At 41.5% G+C, this 17,282-nt stretch overlaps 6 protein-coding genes across 9 annotated transcripts in view; 2 read left to right on the plus strand and 4 right to left on the minus strand.

The window, feature by feature from the left end:
• Window positions 1-530: 530 nt before the first annotated feature.
• On the minus strand, window positions 531-2,595 carry LOC105451061 (AN1-type zinc finger protein 2A). 2 transcript variants are annotated; one of them, XM_011691261.1, is made up of 2 exons: window positions 2,225-2,595; window positions 531-1,842 (listed from the first exon to the last, which is right to left on the minus strand). In XM_011691261.1, exon 2 carries the CDS (start codon window positions 1,802-1,804, stop codon window positions 1,172-1,174), a length of 633 nt encoding a protein of 210 aa, XP_011689563.1. In that variant the 5' UTR covers window positions 1,805-1,842; window positions 2,225-2,595; the 3' UTR covers window positions 531-1,171. The 2 variants fall into 2 exon arrangements, with proteins under 2 accessions (XP_011689563.1, XP_011689564.1); XM_011691262.1 differs by lacking the exon at window positions 2,225-2,595 and adding an exon at window positions 2,120-2,200.
• A 375-nt stretch (window positions 2,596-2,970) lies between these two features.
• Window positions 2,971-8,234, minus strand: LOC105451068 (tetratricopeptide repeat protein 30A). 2 transcript variants are annotated; one of them, XM_011691276.1, is made up of 9 exons: window positions 7,715-8,234; window positions 7,464-7,529; window positions 7,043-7,381; window positions 6,845-6,980; window positions 6,577-6,741; window positions 6,230-6,498; window positions 4,088-4,495; window positions 3,612-3,996; window positions 2,971-3,348 (listed from the first exon to the last, which is right to left on the minus strand). In XM_011691276.1, the coding sequence occupies exons 1-9, from the start codon at window positions 7,778-7,780 to the stop codon at window positions 3,206-3,208; spliced, it is 1,977 nt and encodes a 658-aa protein (XP_011689578.1). In that variant the 5' UTR covers window positions 7,781-8,234; the 3' UTR covers window positions 2,971-3,205. The 2 variants fall into 2 exon arrangements, with proteins under 2 accessions (XP_011689578.1, XP_011689577.1); XM_011691275.1 differs by having other exon boundaries at window positions 6,230-6,741.
• Window positions 5,052-8,421, plus strand: LOC105451067 (nucleolar protein of 40 kDa-like). Its single transcript, XM_011691274.1, has 3 exons — window positions 5,052-5,298; window positions 5,395-6,013; window positions 8,353-8,421. Exons 1-3 carry the CDS (start codon window positions 5,182-5,184, stop codon window positions 8,403-8,405), a joined length of 789 nt encoding a protein of 262 aa, XP_011689576.1. The 5' UTR covers window positions 5,052-5,181; the 3' UTR covers window positions 8,406-8,421.
• A 9-nt stretch (window positions 8,422-8,430) lies between these two features.
• On the minus strand, window positions 8,431-10,505 carry LOC105451066. Its single transcript, XM_011691271.1, has 3 exons — window positions 9,196-10,505; window positions 8,799-8,864; window positions 8,431-8,662 (listed from the first exon to the last, which is right to left on the minus strand). The coding sequence occupies exons 2-3, from the start codon at window positions 8,812-8,814 to the stop codon at window positions 8,451-8,453; spliced, it is 228 nt and encodes a 75-aa protein (XP_011689573.1). The 5' UTR covers window positions 8,815-8,864; window positions 9,196-10,505; the 3' UTR covers window positions 8,431-8,450.
• A 20-nt stretch (window positions 10,506-10,525) lies between these two features.
• LOC105451296 overlaps window positions 10,526-17,282 on the plus strand; it is a 10,368-nt gene continuing 3,611 nt past the window's right edge. Inside the window, exons 1-4 of the mRNA XM_011691667.1 lie at window positions 10,526-10,805; window positions 10,903-11,108; window positions 12,301-12,586; window positions 13,229-14,294. Coding sequence (XP_011689969.1) covers window positions 10,696-10,805; window positions 10,903-11,108; window positions 12,301-12,586; window positions 13,229-14,294 — 1,668 coding nt within the window. The 5' untranslated portion in view covers window positions 10,526-10,695. The remainder of the gene's footprint in view (window positions 10,806-10,902; window positions 11,109-12,300; window positions 12,587-13,228; window positions 14,295-17,282) is intronic.
• Window positions 15,634-17,216, minus strand: LOC105451065. 2 transcript variants are annotated; one of them, XM_011691270.1, is made up of 6 exons: window positions 17,097-17,216; window positions 16,762-17,019; window positions 16,613-16,672; window positions 16,292-16,496; window positions 16,100-16,209; window positions 15,634-16,022 (listed from the first exon to the last, which is right to left on the minus strand). In XM_011691270.1, the coding sequence occupies exons 2-6, from the start codon at window positions 16,837-16,839 to the stop codon at window positions 15,765-15,767; spliced, it is 711 nt and encodes a 236-aa protein (XP_011689572.1). In that variant the 5' UTR covers window positions 16,840-17,019; window positions 17,097-17,216; the 3' UTR covers window positions 15,634-15,764. The 2 variants fall into 2 exon arrangements, with proteins under 2 accessions (XP_011689572.1, XP_011689571.1); XM_011691269.1 differs by having other exon boundaries at window positions 16,762-17,216.

Raw genomic sequence — 17,282 nt, forward strand, 5'->3', positions numbered from 1 at the left:
CTAAAAACTCAGTAGTTCATTATATATTATTTCTTAAAATCCCATGGATATAAAATTATATATAAATTATAATTTTTTGTATACGCGATATTTTTATAAATTAATCAGACAATTTATGTTTATATAAAATATTCCGTTGAAAATAAAAATTAAATCCACAGGTGTGTATTTTTCGTATGAAAATCTGCGTAGCCACTGTTCGAAAGCAGTTTCTACAGCAAGTCGATTACAAATATTAAAAAGTGTGAGTTAAAGAAACTTGTTTTTTTTTTTTATTAAAGTGAAAAGATTTTATGTAAGTGCATATTCTAATGTAGATTATGCTTCGTCTACTAAGGCACTCTATACTGAAGCTTTTTGTCATGTAATATATTATATAGAATTGTTTTATTTTCGGCAGAATATATTTCCTGGCTGTAAGCCAGAGAGCTTATAATCTAAATGAAATATATATATATATATATATGACAATCCGCACATTTATGATACATAAAGGAAATATCGATTTATGAACAATTTGTACTTGCAACTTAACGTAAAATCTTATTTAATGACGAATAACTTCTCTTTAGGACAAGATGCTTTGATATACAATTTTGCTTAGGAATCCCATAAGATGCTTAGCGATAGTGTGCTTAATTACGTGAGCAATTTTTATAAACGCGTTTCAGTTTCTATGCATATAACATAACAACGGGTTATAGGTATAACCAGCCAGTTATATCTATAACAATATACATAACAGATCAAAAATGGATAGAGGCAACAAATGTAATACTTAAGTAACTTCCGTTGCATGTGTTTTCAAATGTGTGCGTCCTTTAGGCTGGCGGTAGAATGTACGCTATTCGCAATTGTTTGTATAATCAATAATATATTCATATATGAATCAACTCTCTATGTATAAATCGATTGATTCGTGATTGTGATGATTTGCACTTTATAATTTCGTTAGAAAACATGCTATACGAATCGAGTGATAAGCAGCGAATGCGAGCTCGATGAATCTGCTTATTCGCACTATTCGCAGACTAGTGAGTCACGAATCACGAATCTGCGCACATTCTGACGCTAGCTTCAAGAATTACAATATCGTATCTTCATGTCCACGGATTTTCAGGAAACAAAGAGGGAGCTTTTTTCTCTACGATATAAAATAATGTGTAGATAGTTACGAAAGTCTACATCTATCTCGGTTTCCAGAAGGCACTGGTTGTAACATACGTCTGCTACGCTCCTCGTCGTCTAGGGAAGCCTGGAGTGCTCGGGCCAACGCCTCGTCCTCGGTCATCGTCCCCTGAAGACTACGGAAGGGATGCGAATTGCTGTTGCCGCTGCTCTGCGATATTGTCGTTTGACCCCGCTTGTTCAGCGCCTCCAGTCGGCGCAGCCTCAACGCCTCCTCCGCCCCGATGCAGGCGTGATCGGTGGGGTGTCGGTGCTTCAGGCAAAAATTGGCACCGCATTCGCCGCACTTGACCGGCACCATCTCCTTGACCTTGCACCCCTTCGAGGAACACTTGTTGGAGAACACCTTCCGACGGCTCTCCCTGCAGTCGTTGTCTATGTGCAGCCCCACGGCCACGTCGGGCAGATCGCCGCGTTTTATCGGTATAGGAACGTCGCACAGCGGGCACACAGGCACCTGCACGTCCTTCTTGTACGCGCTAGGGCAGCCATGACTTGCATAAGTTATATGATCCGTGCAAAAGATTGCCTGGCAGGCGTCGCACTTGAGAGGTAAAAAATCCAAGCGATTGCATGTGCTCTCGGAGCAATGCTCTCCTATATTTGGAAATTCCATTCCAATTTTACGCCTTGTGTTCCTCCCTTATTAAATATCTGCAAAAACAATTCGTCAAGAGTCAGAATAAGCCATGACACATTATATCCTATTTTGAAAACAAAGATGCATATTCTGTTGATCTGTAGTTAGCGATTTTACTTTTGGTGATAGAAAATGGAATTAAAAAATGGAGTCTGATAAAAAAAATCAATCTTAAACCTAAATTTCAATCCTAAGCAAGCGTGATTTAAAAAAAAAAAAAATCAAATGAAGCATTTCCTCGGATTTTAAGATATCGCAAATTCGAAAACATAAAAGCCCAAACGTATATACATATGTTATTGTATGCGAGCAGCGTGGCTAAACGTCGACGTGGAAGCGAGAGACGCGAGGCGATCGTGCAACTGTCACTGCAAATTTTGCAATAAAACGACGTACCTTGACTCAGCCAAAATGAATAGAGGCTACGAGGATCTCGCGAGAGATTGCAGGCGCTGCGCGTATCACCTCCTCCTCCCTCTCTCTACCGTTGACGTGACGCGTACGGTGTCCTTAAGCACGTATATGCGATTAAATCGCTCCGGTTTCACCTAGCGTGCGTTCGCTATGGAATTTTCGAGAACTTTCGACGGCAGGCCAACAACAGTTTGACAGCGACTCCGACGTAGCCGAGCCGGATCCCACCCACGACGACCGCGTGCACCGTGATGAGTGTATGTCAGTCAGGCACGTGTACCTCCTTTATATATTCTCGCGCGGCGATAGAAACCGATGACCAACGATGATCGACGATTTTCGGACCTACAGTCTACACCTGCCTACACTCTCTCGTCCCCTCGCGGCAGTCGCGGCGCAGGGGCGCGAGGAGCAGGCGCGAGTCCCGAGAGAGTCATCGTGGTCCGAGGAGACGACGAGATCGAAACGTGACCGAGTGTCGCGACGGTCGCGTTTCGCACGGACGTGTCACGTGCGAGTAAATCAAGAGATCACCCGCTAGATTTGAAGGGGAAAATTTTATATCGAGCAAACGATCAAGGATGCGAGAAGGAAATGATAAATTATAACAAATATAATATATAATATAATATGTAATATAATATATAAAATATAATATATATAATATATAATATAATATAATATTATATATTAATTTATTATTATCTCGTATTATAAGTTAATTACAATATAATTAATAAATTATACTAATATTATGAAGCTAATAAAAAATTGTTCGACGAAATACTGTTATAAAGACTATCTCGGCAATATAAATTCTCGTGTTTATCAAGCAGATCCTGAAGATGATTGAAAAGCGATTCACAAGTTCAGGCCATATAAATTCGACGTATCATGCTAATCAGAATAATCAAAATACTATCAGATAAAATATATATACAATAGGCGCCTTTCTTTACGCATCTACGACATTTGCAGCTTCAAGAATAACGTCTTGAGGAATCGCGCCTCGTAAACGACCGTCCGTTTGCCTTGAGGTGAAACGTTCAGCATGTCCTGTATGTCGAACGGCTGGTCTATCACTGTCATTATGTCTTTGCCGTAAACTGAAATTCCAGAAAGAAACGCACAAGTATAAGTCTATCGTTCAAAATTTGCAAATATTGAAGTCGATCGCTAGGGCCAACCAAACTCTGGCTAACTTAATCGACGATTAATTCAATCAGTACAATTACTAAATTTGCAATAATCACTTTTTTCGGTGTATCAAACAACAACAATTTCATTCGTTAACAAAGTTACTGCAGATATTACTTCACATTTAAGTTAATCGTCGAATAAGTCAGAGCTCGATCGAGGCCGCGTATACCTTCGCAATGCTCCAAGAATTGAACGCATTCCTGCAACGTGGAGTCCTTCAGGACCACTAACTGCTTCGCCAGCTGCTCCAGGAGCGACAGGAAGCACCTCTTCGCGTAGAACCAGGTGTCGGTGCCGAGCTTCTTGTTGTACGGCTCCAGGCTCTTCATCACCCGCGATATGCCGAACTCGTAGTTACCCTTGGAGCAGTACAGCGTCCCGATCACCAGATTCACGATGCACAAGTGAAAGAGCTTCTTGTCCTGATCCTCGAACGACACCGCCTCCTCCTCCTTCTCGATCTTCTTCATCAGCTCCTCGGCCTCGGCGTTCTGCGAGGTCATGATGTAGCTGACGCAGAGGTTCGCGAGGACTATGGCGCTCACGTCCAGGATCTGCGAACGTATTGCAGGCGTCAGATTGCAACAAAAAAAAAGAAAAAGGAACAAGAGAAATAAATTTTTTTTATGTTTCACAATTACTAACGTTGTCGTATTTCTTCTTGACGATCGGCTCGTAGAAACGCGTCGCGTCCTTGAATTTGTTCTCCTGCATGAAGAGCGTGTGCGCGACGTTCAGCTTCCACACGTCGTGCTCGTTGCAGAACTCGACGCTCTTCTTGAAGATCTTCTCCACCTGGGTGTAATTCTCCAGGTCCCAGTAGATCTTCGCCTGCGCCATTAATACGGGAACGTATCTGTCGAGGGCCTCCTCGTAATCGTTCACGGCCTTCTTCACGGCATTGTCGTCGTGATTCAGCCTCGCCTCCTGGACCTGCTTGGTCGCCTTGCGAAGCGCCTCCGTGTGCTTGTTAGCGAGATCGTCGAACTTGCGATACGCCTCCTCCGGCGAGGTCTGTTGCGTTATCAGCGCATCCAAGAAATCGTATAAATACTGGAAGATTAATATGAATTTAAATAATTATAATATAACCAATAAATATTACATATATAGGCATATATCAGGGATATATACAATCCTTTAATCAAAATTATTTGCATAAAAATTCAGAATCTTTCTTTCAAAATAATCTTTCTTTTTGCAAAATTATTTAATTATTAATTATTACTTAATTATTATTGCTCTTATTAGTATCTGTTTTATCTCATGATTTATTATCCAGATATTTTTTTGTGAAATTAAATAACATATGATTATGAAAAAATGTCAAAGATAATTTTAATATTAATTAAAATTGTAATAATAATTATAAATTTTAATATTAATCATAATTAAAATTTTTTTGAGAATCTTTTAAAAGTAATATATATATATAATTTCTATTTTTAAAAAAATATCAATTATTAATACGTTTTCAATGTCACATCTTTTTATTGCATTGTTCTGTGAATTAACTGTAAATTCTGTGTATTAACTTAAATTATAATAATTTTAATCAAAACTTCATGAGTAATAAAAAATGTCCCCTTGACACCCGTAACGGACGCGCCGCGGACATTACGGTCCTGCATTTGTTGATAGAAACCTAACCTGCGCAATTTTTTCCTCTATCGATCTTACGCTTGCCAAAACGTCATCGGTCGCGTACGGGAGTCGCTTCGATGGGAGATTGAAGCAGGATGACGAAGTGCGAACTGAATCAGATATTTCTAGGCGAAATCGCGTCCGTGCAGAATTACGGAGCATTCGTCAGAATACCAGGTACCTCGCAGCAAGGCTTGATACACAGGACACAGGTGTGTATTTATTTAGACTCTCGTAGCAACAAATACTGATTAGTGATCGCTGCCGCAGTGTAATCCATTGATTTCTATTCCAATTCCTCCCGTCAGGTAAGCACGGCTCATGTCGACAATGTTGCAGAGGTCCTGCAAAAGGGCGAGCGAGTCTGGTGTAAGGTGATCTCAATGGAGGACGGCAAGGTAGGGCTGTCCATGAAACACGTGAATCAGGGAAACGGCACGGATCTGGATCCCAACGGCGTGGAGCTGGAGAGGGACGCGCAACGGAGAAGGAATCCCGGGGTGACTCAGCGTAAGGCCATACAGCTGGAGGCGGTGCTGAACACCACGTGCGGTAAATGCGGGACCAGAGGGCACCTGTCCAAGGACTGCTTCATGTCCCCCGACGGCAAGAAGTACGAACTGATCCCGGAGATCCCGGAGGTAGAGGAGAGTGTCCCGGAACCGGACAGCGAAGGTGCTGGGAAGAAAGTGGAGAAGAAGCATAAATCAAAAAAGAAGAAGAGGAAATCTAAGAGGAGCAAACAGTCCACCGACGACAGCGATACCGAGGACAAGGAGAAGAGCAAGAGGAAGAAGAAGAAATTCTCTAAGGAGCGTAAGAAGCATAAGAAGAAACACAGCAGCAGCCCGAGCGACTCCTCGGACAGCTCGTCGTCCGGCGACGCGAAGGCTCACAAGCGGAAACACTCGGAAGATCACGAAACTCGTACGAAAAAATGCAAACATTCGAAAACCAAGCATCCAGATTAATTGTCAACCGTAAATCTTTTTTTTTTTTTCCTAAATGTACCTTAGTTTCGATGTTATCCCTGTATTGCATGTGGCTTGTGTATAAAATGCGCAAAATAAGGCTATAATGTTTTCAAAATGTTCGAAACTTGATGTCTTAACGAATAAACGACCGGTCGAGAATCAAACTTACTGGCGTCAGATATTTGTAGGTCAGATGTACATTTTCAGCCAGAACGTCGGCGGCGAGGTCGTAATACTGATACTTGCAGTACAGGAGCAACAGATTGGCGAAGGTCTCGGGCGGGAACGGATTTTGCTGGAGCAGAAACTGCAGTTTCTCGAATCCCTCGCTCGGCTTCGTGTCCATGTTTATTAACGCCTGATTGTGCAGAGTAACGGCATCGAGCTCCTCCTCGGAACGCGGTGGCATGTCCGTTAACGCTTCCTTCGCCGCGTCGTCTGTAATATTAAAGAACGCTATAAAGAACGTATAAATCTTCCTCGATCGATCGAAGCCAGAGCCGACGCGAAAATTACAATTTTGCAATTGATACTCGATGGCGGCCTTCAGATTGAACGCCTCCGTCAGAGCCGTCTCGTGCAGCGTCAGCGTGTTCCCGACGCTTCGGACTTCGATACCCTCGGTGGCCATCCCCACGCTCAGCTCCGGATGCTCTCTTATACCGTGCTCGATAATGGCAGCTGCTCGACAGAGAGAGAGGCGCAATCAAAAATTCAATTGAAAAACGAGGAGCCGACAAATTTATAAAATCACATAGATAAGAGTCGATAATGAGAATTGTACCAATGTGTTTCAGTGATGCCGCGTACTCTTTCAGTTTGAAGTAGCACAGGGCAACGTTGTACGATAAGTGAGGCCTGAATCCCGCAATTTGTAACGCGTTCGCAAATTTCTTGAGGGCCTGCTCGTACTTCTCCTCCTAGAAATCGTAATTGCATAGTACGTCTATCGACTGGGGACCCTGCTTGCAGACGTCCGTACCTTGTACAAGAGACACCCGAGATTGATTTCAGTGTCGACGTCGTCGGCGGGGCACTGATCCACGAGGTTCTTCGCGGCCACCATGTCCTCCTGCCCGTACTTGATAGCTGCCTGCAGCTTCTTCACCTTGAACTCCAAGTTACTCTGATTGATGATGCTCGAGCAGACCGCCCACGCTTCTGGATACATGCAGGCCTGATGCAGGGACTGGGCGTAGTAGAGCTTGTACAGATTCTCCTCTGGGCACAGCTGGACCAGCTTCTCGTAACATTGAGCCGCGGCCATGAAATCTTGCGTGTAAAAGTAACAATGGCCCAGGAGGGATAGACAAGGTCTAGACTGAAAGGGAAGGCTTCATTCGGTATTGTAAAACGTTTAAACGCAAACTGGAATATGCAATATTATGTCGCAGCATACGTACATTAGGATGAGAATCTAAGAGATTTAGCAAGACTTTAATAGTTTCGGTATATCGCTGTTCTCTGATCTGGAACACAACATCGTATTTAATTTAACACACCTCTTCGTCTTCGAAGGTTAAAAGATCAATAACGCAATATATTTCGAAGCCATCCTCTTTTTTTTCATTTAACCGACTTATTGATTAATTTCGAGTTAGGTTTATTGAAAATTTCAAACGTGTGTGTATAATATATGTGCACAGTTCAGTACCATAACATAGATTATCTTAGTATATTCTCCATCCTTTATCTGCACATTTTCTATGAACGTAGACATAGCGAAAATTACAATAATGCACTGCGAAACTTTAACAGCTATTTAGTATTATTTCTTGCTTTATAGTGTAGTACACTGCATGGTACAACATGTGGCCGCAAGCATGCATTCACGCGTATTGTTTTGACACCAGGCCAGATCCGTTGCCAAGGAAACAATACCAAGGAGCAAAACAAGTTTCAAACTCAATTCGTTCATATTCTTAATAATTCTATATTTTACAACATGTAACTTCTGTTTCGTTTAATGTGCAAAGCTTTGAACTTAAAAATTTATAATACAAATTTTTTACTATAGATTTGAAGGCATTTCAGATACTTACACAATTGGATATACGATATGTACAGCAATCTTAGAACATATACTACAAATATATGTTCTAAGACAGCAATACATGTGTAATGCGAGAGATGAATAGATATTACGTTGAGATAAAAAGTGCATCTAATCTAATGCCACAACAGTTTATTCACTTCGCACAACTTGTCTCCCTTGATCTGCTTCAAAGTGGCCGTCAAGTTGTCAATTTTGTCTATCATCACTTGCAATTTACACTCTTGCGTCTTCAACAGTTCGGCGGCCTCCGAGAAATTCTTCTGAAGCATCGCCGAGTGCTCGTTCGTGAAGGATGGCACGTCCAGAATTTTTGCCGGCTTCGGGGGAGCCTTCGTCATCTGTAACGAACCACACCGACGAATAGATGCAGAGCTAAATGGAGAACGAGATGACGATTGACAGTTCCGGCTGTGAGGCTGTCACTTACGTGTATCTCGTTGGTGAGCTTGATGCACCTTTCAAGCTCCCTCGCACATTGCAGCGGATACCTCTCCCGAGCGTCGCACAACTCAAACACCGCATCTTCGCACTGCTGCTCCAGCTCATCTGTAATTCAGAGCAAACGACGTGATTATGGGTTGTACGAGACACGTTTCCAGTTTGAAGTAATTCCATCTCCATTGAGAAGAATATCCCAGCTTGGGAGTTTCCAACAATGAAATTCGATGTGGCGAGCACTTACCTGTTTCTAGAAACATAGCAGCTAGGTTTTCTCACATCCGATGTCGCATCCCTGAAATCTTCCTGCCTGTTTAGAAAACAAAAATAGGAGCAGATCAGAATACATGCTGAAAATGTATTGAAATCATAGACATTTATTTATTATAGATAAATGCCTATGATTGAAACACTTCGAAATAAATGTATAATCAAGTGTTTTGAATGTATATTATGATAAAACGCTTTGTATAATAAAAATTTGAAACTATAAATAGAAAAAAGAGAAATGTCAACAAAAAAGAGAAAGAGAGAGAGAGAGAACCGCTTTGTTTCGTTCGTTGATTTTCAGAGAAAAAGTTGTCAGTAAAATTCATCACGTCGAGATTCGAATTCGGGTCGATTCTTACGAGCGCACGTACATAAAACTCTTGGAAGCGTGAGAATCAGATCAGATCAGATTGTTTACAGCATCGGAATCAACAAAAGACAACAGAGTCGAGACCGTCGAGGGACGTTTGAAAGATACGGTTGACAATGTTGACATTCGTCCTTCGCCATCAAAGGGACATTTCATCATAGCTGTGCTGTTACACCTTCTGCACTTAAAATAAGATAGATCGGAAATTGGAGGGAAAAGGAGAGAAGGGATAAAGGTGCAAATGCAGCGGGATAGAGGAATCAAGGTTGTCGAGCGTAAAGTTGGCTGCGCTGCTCCGCCAGCAAAACACGCATGCGCGATACTCCGGACGTTGCATCGGCGAAAATAATAGTAGAAATAAATTAAATGCATTATGTAATAAATTTTAAAATATATAGTACATTATACGTGTGCAGTAATATATAGGTGCATGTATCTTTATCAGAAAAACAGTCCGGTCACGCAAATAACATAGATTCAAACGAACACGTGGCAGCGAGCACGCTCGAGGGAAGATAAGTTCGATAAGTCAAGGGAAAGGGGCCAGAGTCGCGGATGACAAAAAAAAAGAGTCAAGCACCGTGAAACGGTATTCATATTCCGAGTCTGAATTTAAGATCATTTTAAATCTGGTCTTATAAAGGGGGCCTTAAGACCGACTGATAAAACGATCTTAATGAACGGATTTAAAGAGACGATTTTGAATGCAAGATCTAAGGCTATGAATGACGATCACCCTTTGTGTGGTCTATTCGGAATTTATATTCGGACGAATTTGCATAATCCCCGTGAAGAGCGTTCTCGGCAGGAAATCGGCTAATCGGCGACGGCGCGGCGCGGGCCGAGTCTAAAGATTGCACGCGAATACACGATTGGCCGATCCATCCGAGGGGCGAGCGGACGTTAACGCGAGTCACCGTGACTCGGCGAAGATTCGTCGTCGAGTCGAGCGGGAGTTGATGCAAAATTTCAGCGATTCCGACGGGCCCCAACATTGCTGGGCTGCTCTTCCCGTACGCGTGGCGATCGTCGTCTGACCTCGTATTCGCCGGCGAGCTGGAAAACGAGCGCCGCGCGTGTCCCGTCACGCACCGCGGAAGAAGCGGCGGATTCGCGAACGCCATCGAGTCGGGACTTGTACGGGGTGCCGTTATTCGCGTGTGTCACGGAGAGAACAGTTAAATCGCGAACCGCACGCGGCAGCACGACAGTCGCCAGCGTCCCCGTTTCTCTCCGGCGCCGTGTCTGTCACCGCTGCTCACCGCCGCCGCGACGCGACGCACCGCACGTACGCCGCCCGCGACAACGTCAGATCAGATCTTCCAGCGTAGCGAGACTCCACCGCGAGACGCGTATCCTCGCGCGACAGATCCGCGTGGGAGAAGGTGGAAGACAAGCTGGTACGACCGTGCACAGTGTCTCTCGGTGTGTCGGATATCCATAAGCACTTCGAGGCTTCAAGGAGGTGTCCTCCCTCCCCTCCTCCGCGCGCACCGGCGAGATGAGCTACCTTAAGTCGGTCGGCACCGTCTTCATCTACATCGGCCTGTTCCTGGCCCTGATCACGTTCATACCCGGTCTACCGCCGGACACGGAGTTCAAGGAGTACAGGTATTAGACGATCGAGGAGGAAAAAAAAGCGAGAGTCGCGAGAACCCGTTATTATTGCGTCTCTGCATTCATTTGCTCTTGACCTTCGACCTTGCAGCATCACTCCGTCGCGCCAGCTTGATCCTAAGGTGGGCCCGAAGAAGCGGCTAAATGGCGTTCAGAGATTGTTCGAAGGCAAGATCAATTGCCCGGAGGGTTTCGACTCCTACAACGGGCAGCTCTACACCGGCGTCCACGGCGGTCATGTCCTGAGGATCGAGGAGGATCGCTTAGTGCCGATCGTCAAGTTCGGCGAGAAATGCGGTGAGTCGTAGACTAAAAAAAACTGTAAATAGGAAATTTCTCAGTCGGATATAATTGCGCAAGATTTATCAGACACGTCGTAAACAAAATGCAAATTTTTATGAGAACTTAGCATAAACTTGGATTCGGAAATTGAAGAAAGTGACGGTTAGGTAACAACATTTTTTTTATCATAATCAATCTATAGAATGTAGATAAACGTAAAACGATTACATAGATACAGATAAGAAGATATCAGGACTGACATGATTTTATAAATATTAAATTTCGCTAAACCATGTATAATGTATAGATATACTTATGCATGAAGAATAACACTTATGTATTCATTAATAAATTTTTTTTCGCTTGAACTTTAACTCTTGATTTACCTATAAAAAGTTTTTATCTATAATTCTATAAAAAAATGATAAATCAGAGTAAAAAATAAATTTTCAGCGCTGAAATCAATATTTCTTAGCTTCTGCAGAAATAAAATTTGATTTACAAATATATGAATATAAATAATAATGCTTACATAAAAATAACAAAATTAACTTTTTTTTTATAAATCAAGAATTATTAAAAAATTACACATATGTAGAAAAATACGATAAAAAAATATATAGATAAATACAAATGTTTTACTTTATTCGACATAATTATTATTCGACAAAGTAATAAATTTTAATGATAAAATATTGCACTATAGAGACTAGTTCAAGAAATATGCATATTAGCATGTAAATACATTGATATTTCTTAACATCTTAGGAAAATTTTAAATGACCAGCAAATTTACTATTGCTTGTGTGTGACATGAACACGTAATTACACTTACAATTAGCAGGAGAAGGAGGAACTTGTCACATTTGCGTTCCAGTTATTTTTCTATTTATCTGCATATATACACATGAAAAGACTGGTTAAATATTTTTAAATTAAACATTATTGCAGAGAAGCATCAATTTCCCAAATTCTTTAATCTTATATCATCTTTTATACATATATCTTATCTTTTATTCATATATATATATTTTTTATCTCATTCTCTTTTTTTTTATAAAAAGTGTGTGTATAAAAAATAGATCTTACATCAGGAAATTTAATTAAATATTATATTGATAATTAACAAATATAAATAATTTTAGTGTATTTAATACAATTAATTATATTAAAGTAACGAAACTAATAACCTTTTTTTACTTAACAGATGGCATTTGGCAAGAACACAAATGTGGAAGGCCATTGGGATTGAGATTTGACAAGAAAGGCAATTTATATGTAGTGGACACCTATTACGGAATTTTCAAAGTAAATGTTGCAACCGGAGAATATGAAAATATAGTGAACATTTCTAAACCGATTGGTGGAAAATTTTCGCGGACACCCAACAGCGTAGATGTCGCGAAAAATGGAGATCTTTATTGGACTGTCAGCAGCACAGACTTTGCTCTTTACGATATAATGATGATGTTTCTATCGAATCCATCGGGAAGGTAATAAAAAGAATTTAAAAAAGTAGTTTTATGCTTTAGGTGTGCATATATACATATATACAGGGTGTCCGATAAGCTAATAGCAAAGCGTTTGTGGAAAAGAACAGACTAAATTAAGTCGAAAAATCCTGTTCCTTTTTTTGCAATTTTTTCAATAGATTACGAGAAATTAATTACTAAAGATCGCCAAATGGGCCGATAGGTACGGCCGTCAAATCGCGCGGCGAAATGCGATCGTTCAGTGCTCGACAATCGAGGATTTGTTTATTACAGTTTATTATAGTTAATAAGTTTCCGCTTGCCTAGCAACGTCGAGCGATGGTTGCATTTCACCGAACGGTTGCATTTGGCGGCGGACCGCGCTTATTCGACTATCTTTAGTAAATCATTTCTTGTAAATTATTGAGAAAACTATTGCAAAAGGGTAGAGGACTTTTCAACTCAATTTAGCCTGCTCTACTTGGCCACGAGCGTTTTACCATTTGGTACCGAACACTTTGTATATGTATACATATGTGTATATGGAACGTAAATTATATTAATTACAGATTTATACATATTTATATCAGTATACAGTATGTAAAACATAAAATATACTTAATATATAGTATAATATATATTCATAAATTGTATGAATTACAGGCTTATTCGTTATAACGCAGCTAAAAAGGAAAACGAAGTATTGATGGAAAATCTTGCATTCGCGAATGGGGTCATGTTAAGCGATGACGAAAGTTTCGTAATTGTGGCAGAAACGCAAGCGAAACGACTTATGAAATATAATTTGAAAGGGCCGAAGGCCGGACAGCAGGAGGTTCTGCTTGATGGGCTACCGGGTTCACCGGACAATATTAACAGCGATGGCCACGGTGGTTTTCTCGTCGGTTTGATCATCGGTATTGACCCTGAGCGTCCTCAACTCGACCAATCTCTCGCGCCACATCCGTACTTGCGTAAGATGTTGGTACGATTGTTCGTGACGATGGAATTGCCGTTTAAACTGTTGCACGACATTTATCCCAATGTTTATACGGAGAGACTTCTGCACGCGATCGGATCATTCCAAGGCGCTGGGCCCTTAATGGACTTGGTGGAGAAAAGCTTGCTAATGAGATTAGATCCGTCTGGTAACATTATTGAAATCCTTGATGCAGACGATGGCAAATTCGAGCATGTAAGTGCAGCCCACATACACAATGACTTTGTGTATTTCGGCTCTCCGTGGGTGAAATATCTCAGCCGAATCCCGTTGAAGGAGGCGTTCCCTGATCTAGCTGACAGTGCGAAACAGTCTTCTCGCGCTAGGAGTGAAAAGGCACCGTCGAATGCCGGTTCAGACGTGAAGACAGAAAGAGTGAAACGAGGAACGGATTCCGCGAAACCAGTCGAGTCGGCCAGAGCTTCCCAGACAACGCCAAAACCAACTGCCGCTCCTACAACAACAACCACGCCTAAGCCGACCGCTGCGCCGAAGCCATCTCCAGCTCCTAAACCTACTGCTACAGGCGGCGGCAACGTGAAACCGGAAACTAAATCGTCTAATGCCGAAGCCAAGAAGGACAACGCAAAAACAGCTGGCGCTGCGAAATCAAGTTCCCCAAAGTCCGAACAGAGTAGCAAAAAAGAGGCTTCTGGAAAACAAACGGCGCAGGAAGCACAATCCGAGAAAGCTAAGCGGATCAAAACGAACCGTCCGAAAGACGATTTTTAATTAAACGAAGTAAATGAATCATATATTTGTGATACCACCAACACACTTGTTGAACGGTACACTTCATATTTTTCAGGCATTCCATTAAAAGAGAAAAACAGGTTGAGAATATATAGATAATTGTTTTATCCTCGTTTTTAGTCACTGCAATAAAGCTGATAGATTTCACTAATTTTTTTTTATGTGATTTCATATTTTTTAAATATAGAATTGCATTTCTAGTTGTACTATTGATGATAAACAACTTATACATTCCAGAGATAAGAATGCAAAAAATATACTAGAAAAACCTATCAGCTTTATTATAGTGACTAAAAACGAGGGTAAAACGATTATCTATGCATCCTCAACCTGTTTTTCTCTTTTTAAAAGAAAGTTATATGTTGGCGACTATAATGTATATATGATATAAAGTTGAAAGATCGATTTTGCAAATTTTATCATACGTTTTCCATTCATATAGTATATGACTAATTTTTATATTTTATATTCTACTTGGATCAAAATCCATATGCTGTGAAAAGAATTTGTTACTCTTTTTTTCGCAGCTTTGATTACATTGAACTGAATGAAATGCCGAAATTAGCTGACAGCACAAATTTTTTTTTAATGACAACAAGCGATAATCTTATCTTCGAATGAAAGTCGAAGTTATTTTGCACCTTTGTTCGTGCAATTTTCCATAAGTTTTTATATATTACATTTTTTTAATTCGTAGTACGGATAATATCCATGCAATTGTAACTGTGGATATAAAAATATGGATTTATTTTTTTTTTAATGGAAACAAGCGATAATCTTAGGAGAAAGTCGAAGTTATTTTATGTCTTTGTTCGTGCAATTTTCTATAAGTCTTTTTATATATTACATTTTTTTTATTCCTAAATATGGATAATATCCATTAATTGTAACTGTGGATATTAAAATATAATTCATGTAAGGGAGTTTCATAAAGTGAGAGTGAACAAATCCCGATGATATATAATAATATAGGTAGTTAAAGGACTGACATAAGTGTTTTTGTTAAGTTGGTCGACTATAAATAAATAACTTTGTTATATGGTGTCAGGTGCGAGATGTAAGATAATCGATTATACGAATTGTACAGTTTGGCAACTATACAAATAAAATTGACTTTTCGGTAGTTATCACATGCGTGAATATCTGAAACTTCACAGAAAACGCTCCACCCGTTTACTTCGAACGATATATTAATTTTCCATCATCCAAGACAAGAGATTCGACATTGGCTTAGTTTTATATCTCTGCAGAAAGTGATAAACTCACTTTTTTTTTTTAAACGCGACTGTTTCTTTACGAGGCGAAATTACGAAAATAACTTTTACGAAAACTTTATTTAAAAAATTCTTAAGTACATAATATATGCACATTCTCTCTTTTGTACAACTGTCAAAAAATATACAAAACATTCTGTCGTTTATAATTATTAAAACAAGCCGAACACACTTACAGGTCGAGCCGTCTCACTACGATGGCGGGCAACAGTGATTTCATCTTGTCGATCATGAACATCTGTGCCTTCCACAGTACCGTCGGCTGTTTGACAAAATGCCAATATCCGTTTCTCCTACGTACTGCCCACTTCTGCGCGTCTGCCAAGGACTTCTTGTACGCTAGAACTTGCTTGTCCTTCAGCTTCACCCAAGGTTCATGTACCGTAGCTAGGCCTAATTTGACTAGTTCCTCGCCGACCTCTAACGAATTCTGCTTGTGAAAAGACGTGACGTGTGTGAGCACGATACAATTATTCAATGATACGAGCAATAATCTGTCTCTCTCACTTGATCCTTCTGCGACATCGTAACCACGCACTCCAAATACTCCCTCTCTTTGACTATAGGCACGAAGGTCACGGGCTTTCCATTGAGCACGGTTTGCAGCCAACTTACGCCTGCAAGATTGATCCACGTTTTTGAGAGCAGCTGCAAATTCTTTTTTTTTTTTATTTCAACCTCTTTCCCGATATAACCTACCGTTGCCCGTGATGTCGACGCCACCGATCTTGACGGGCAAGTAAGCCCTGCCGTTGAAGTGGGGAAAGGGCAGCAAGGGCTGGTGATCGACCATCAGCAGAACCCTAGCGGAGCTCGGTTCTACGCGCCGCACGGTGCCCTGGAGCGGGACCCGCGTTTGCAGGAAGTGCAACGGGACGTCGGACGGTTTCCTGAACCTGGCGAACTGGAAAGCAACCAGAGATAGAACCGTGAGGGTCCGCGTGGAGTCACATGGTGACGGAGCTAGGCAGGTGTGGAGCGGGAGCGTAGACTCGGGTGGGCAGCGCGGTTTCTACTCACGGGTCTAATTTTGTACAGGGCTGCGAACAGGCCGGCGCTGGCGATCCCGTAGGTGATGAGCTGGAAAATGAGAGGGATAAATATAGCGAGCACGAGCGCGTGGCCGACTGCAGCGCGGCGTACATAGGTTAGAAAATCGTCGCGCGTACCTTTCCCGGTCCCATCTCGTCCTCCATGAGGCCCTGCAGTCGTTCGAAGGTCGAAGGGGAAGCGTCCTTGCGCGCCATGGTTCACCCTGGCCCACCCGATCCTGAGCAAGCAAGGACGTTCGTTCGTGTCGCGACTCGCGATACTCGCGATCAGCTGATCGTGACGCACGCCGATCGCGAGCGTTCGGCTATTTATTGTCGCGTCCTACATACGGTTCCTGTTATTGCCCGCAATTTACGCTCGCGGTGTCCGTTCAACTGCAGAAACACAACATAACGTCTATATAACGATCTCACCCATCTCACCTTAATAACTTTGCCACTTTTTTCGATACCTTCCAACCTTCTCGAAGCGGCTAACCTCGCGTGATTTAATAACCGACTACGCGTAGTACGCGTTAAATTTCCCGGTCAATTTACACGAGGTTTGCACTAGAAAGTTTATAATTTTTACTTTTTAGCTGCATCGTTTACACCTAAAATGAGACGTAAAATGCATGTCGGATAAAGAGAGAGAGAGA

Source organism: Wasmannia auropunctata, unplaced genomic scaffold (assembly GCF_000956235.1).
Source record: "Wasmannia auropunctata unplaced genomic scaffold, wasmannia.A_1.0 LD336053.1, whole genome shotgun sequence".
Lineage (NCBI taxonomy): Eukaryota > Metazoa > Arthropoda > Insecta > Hymenoptera > Formicidae > Wasmannia > Wasmannia auropunctata.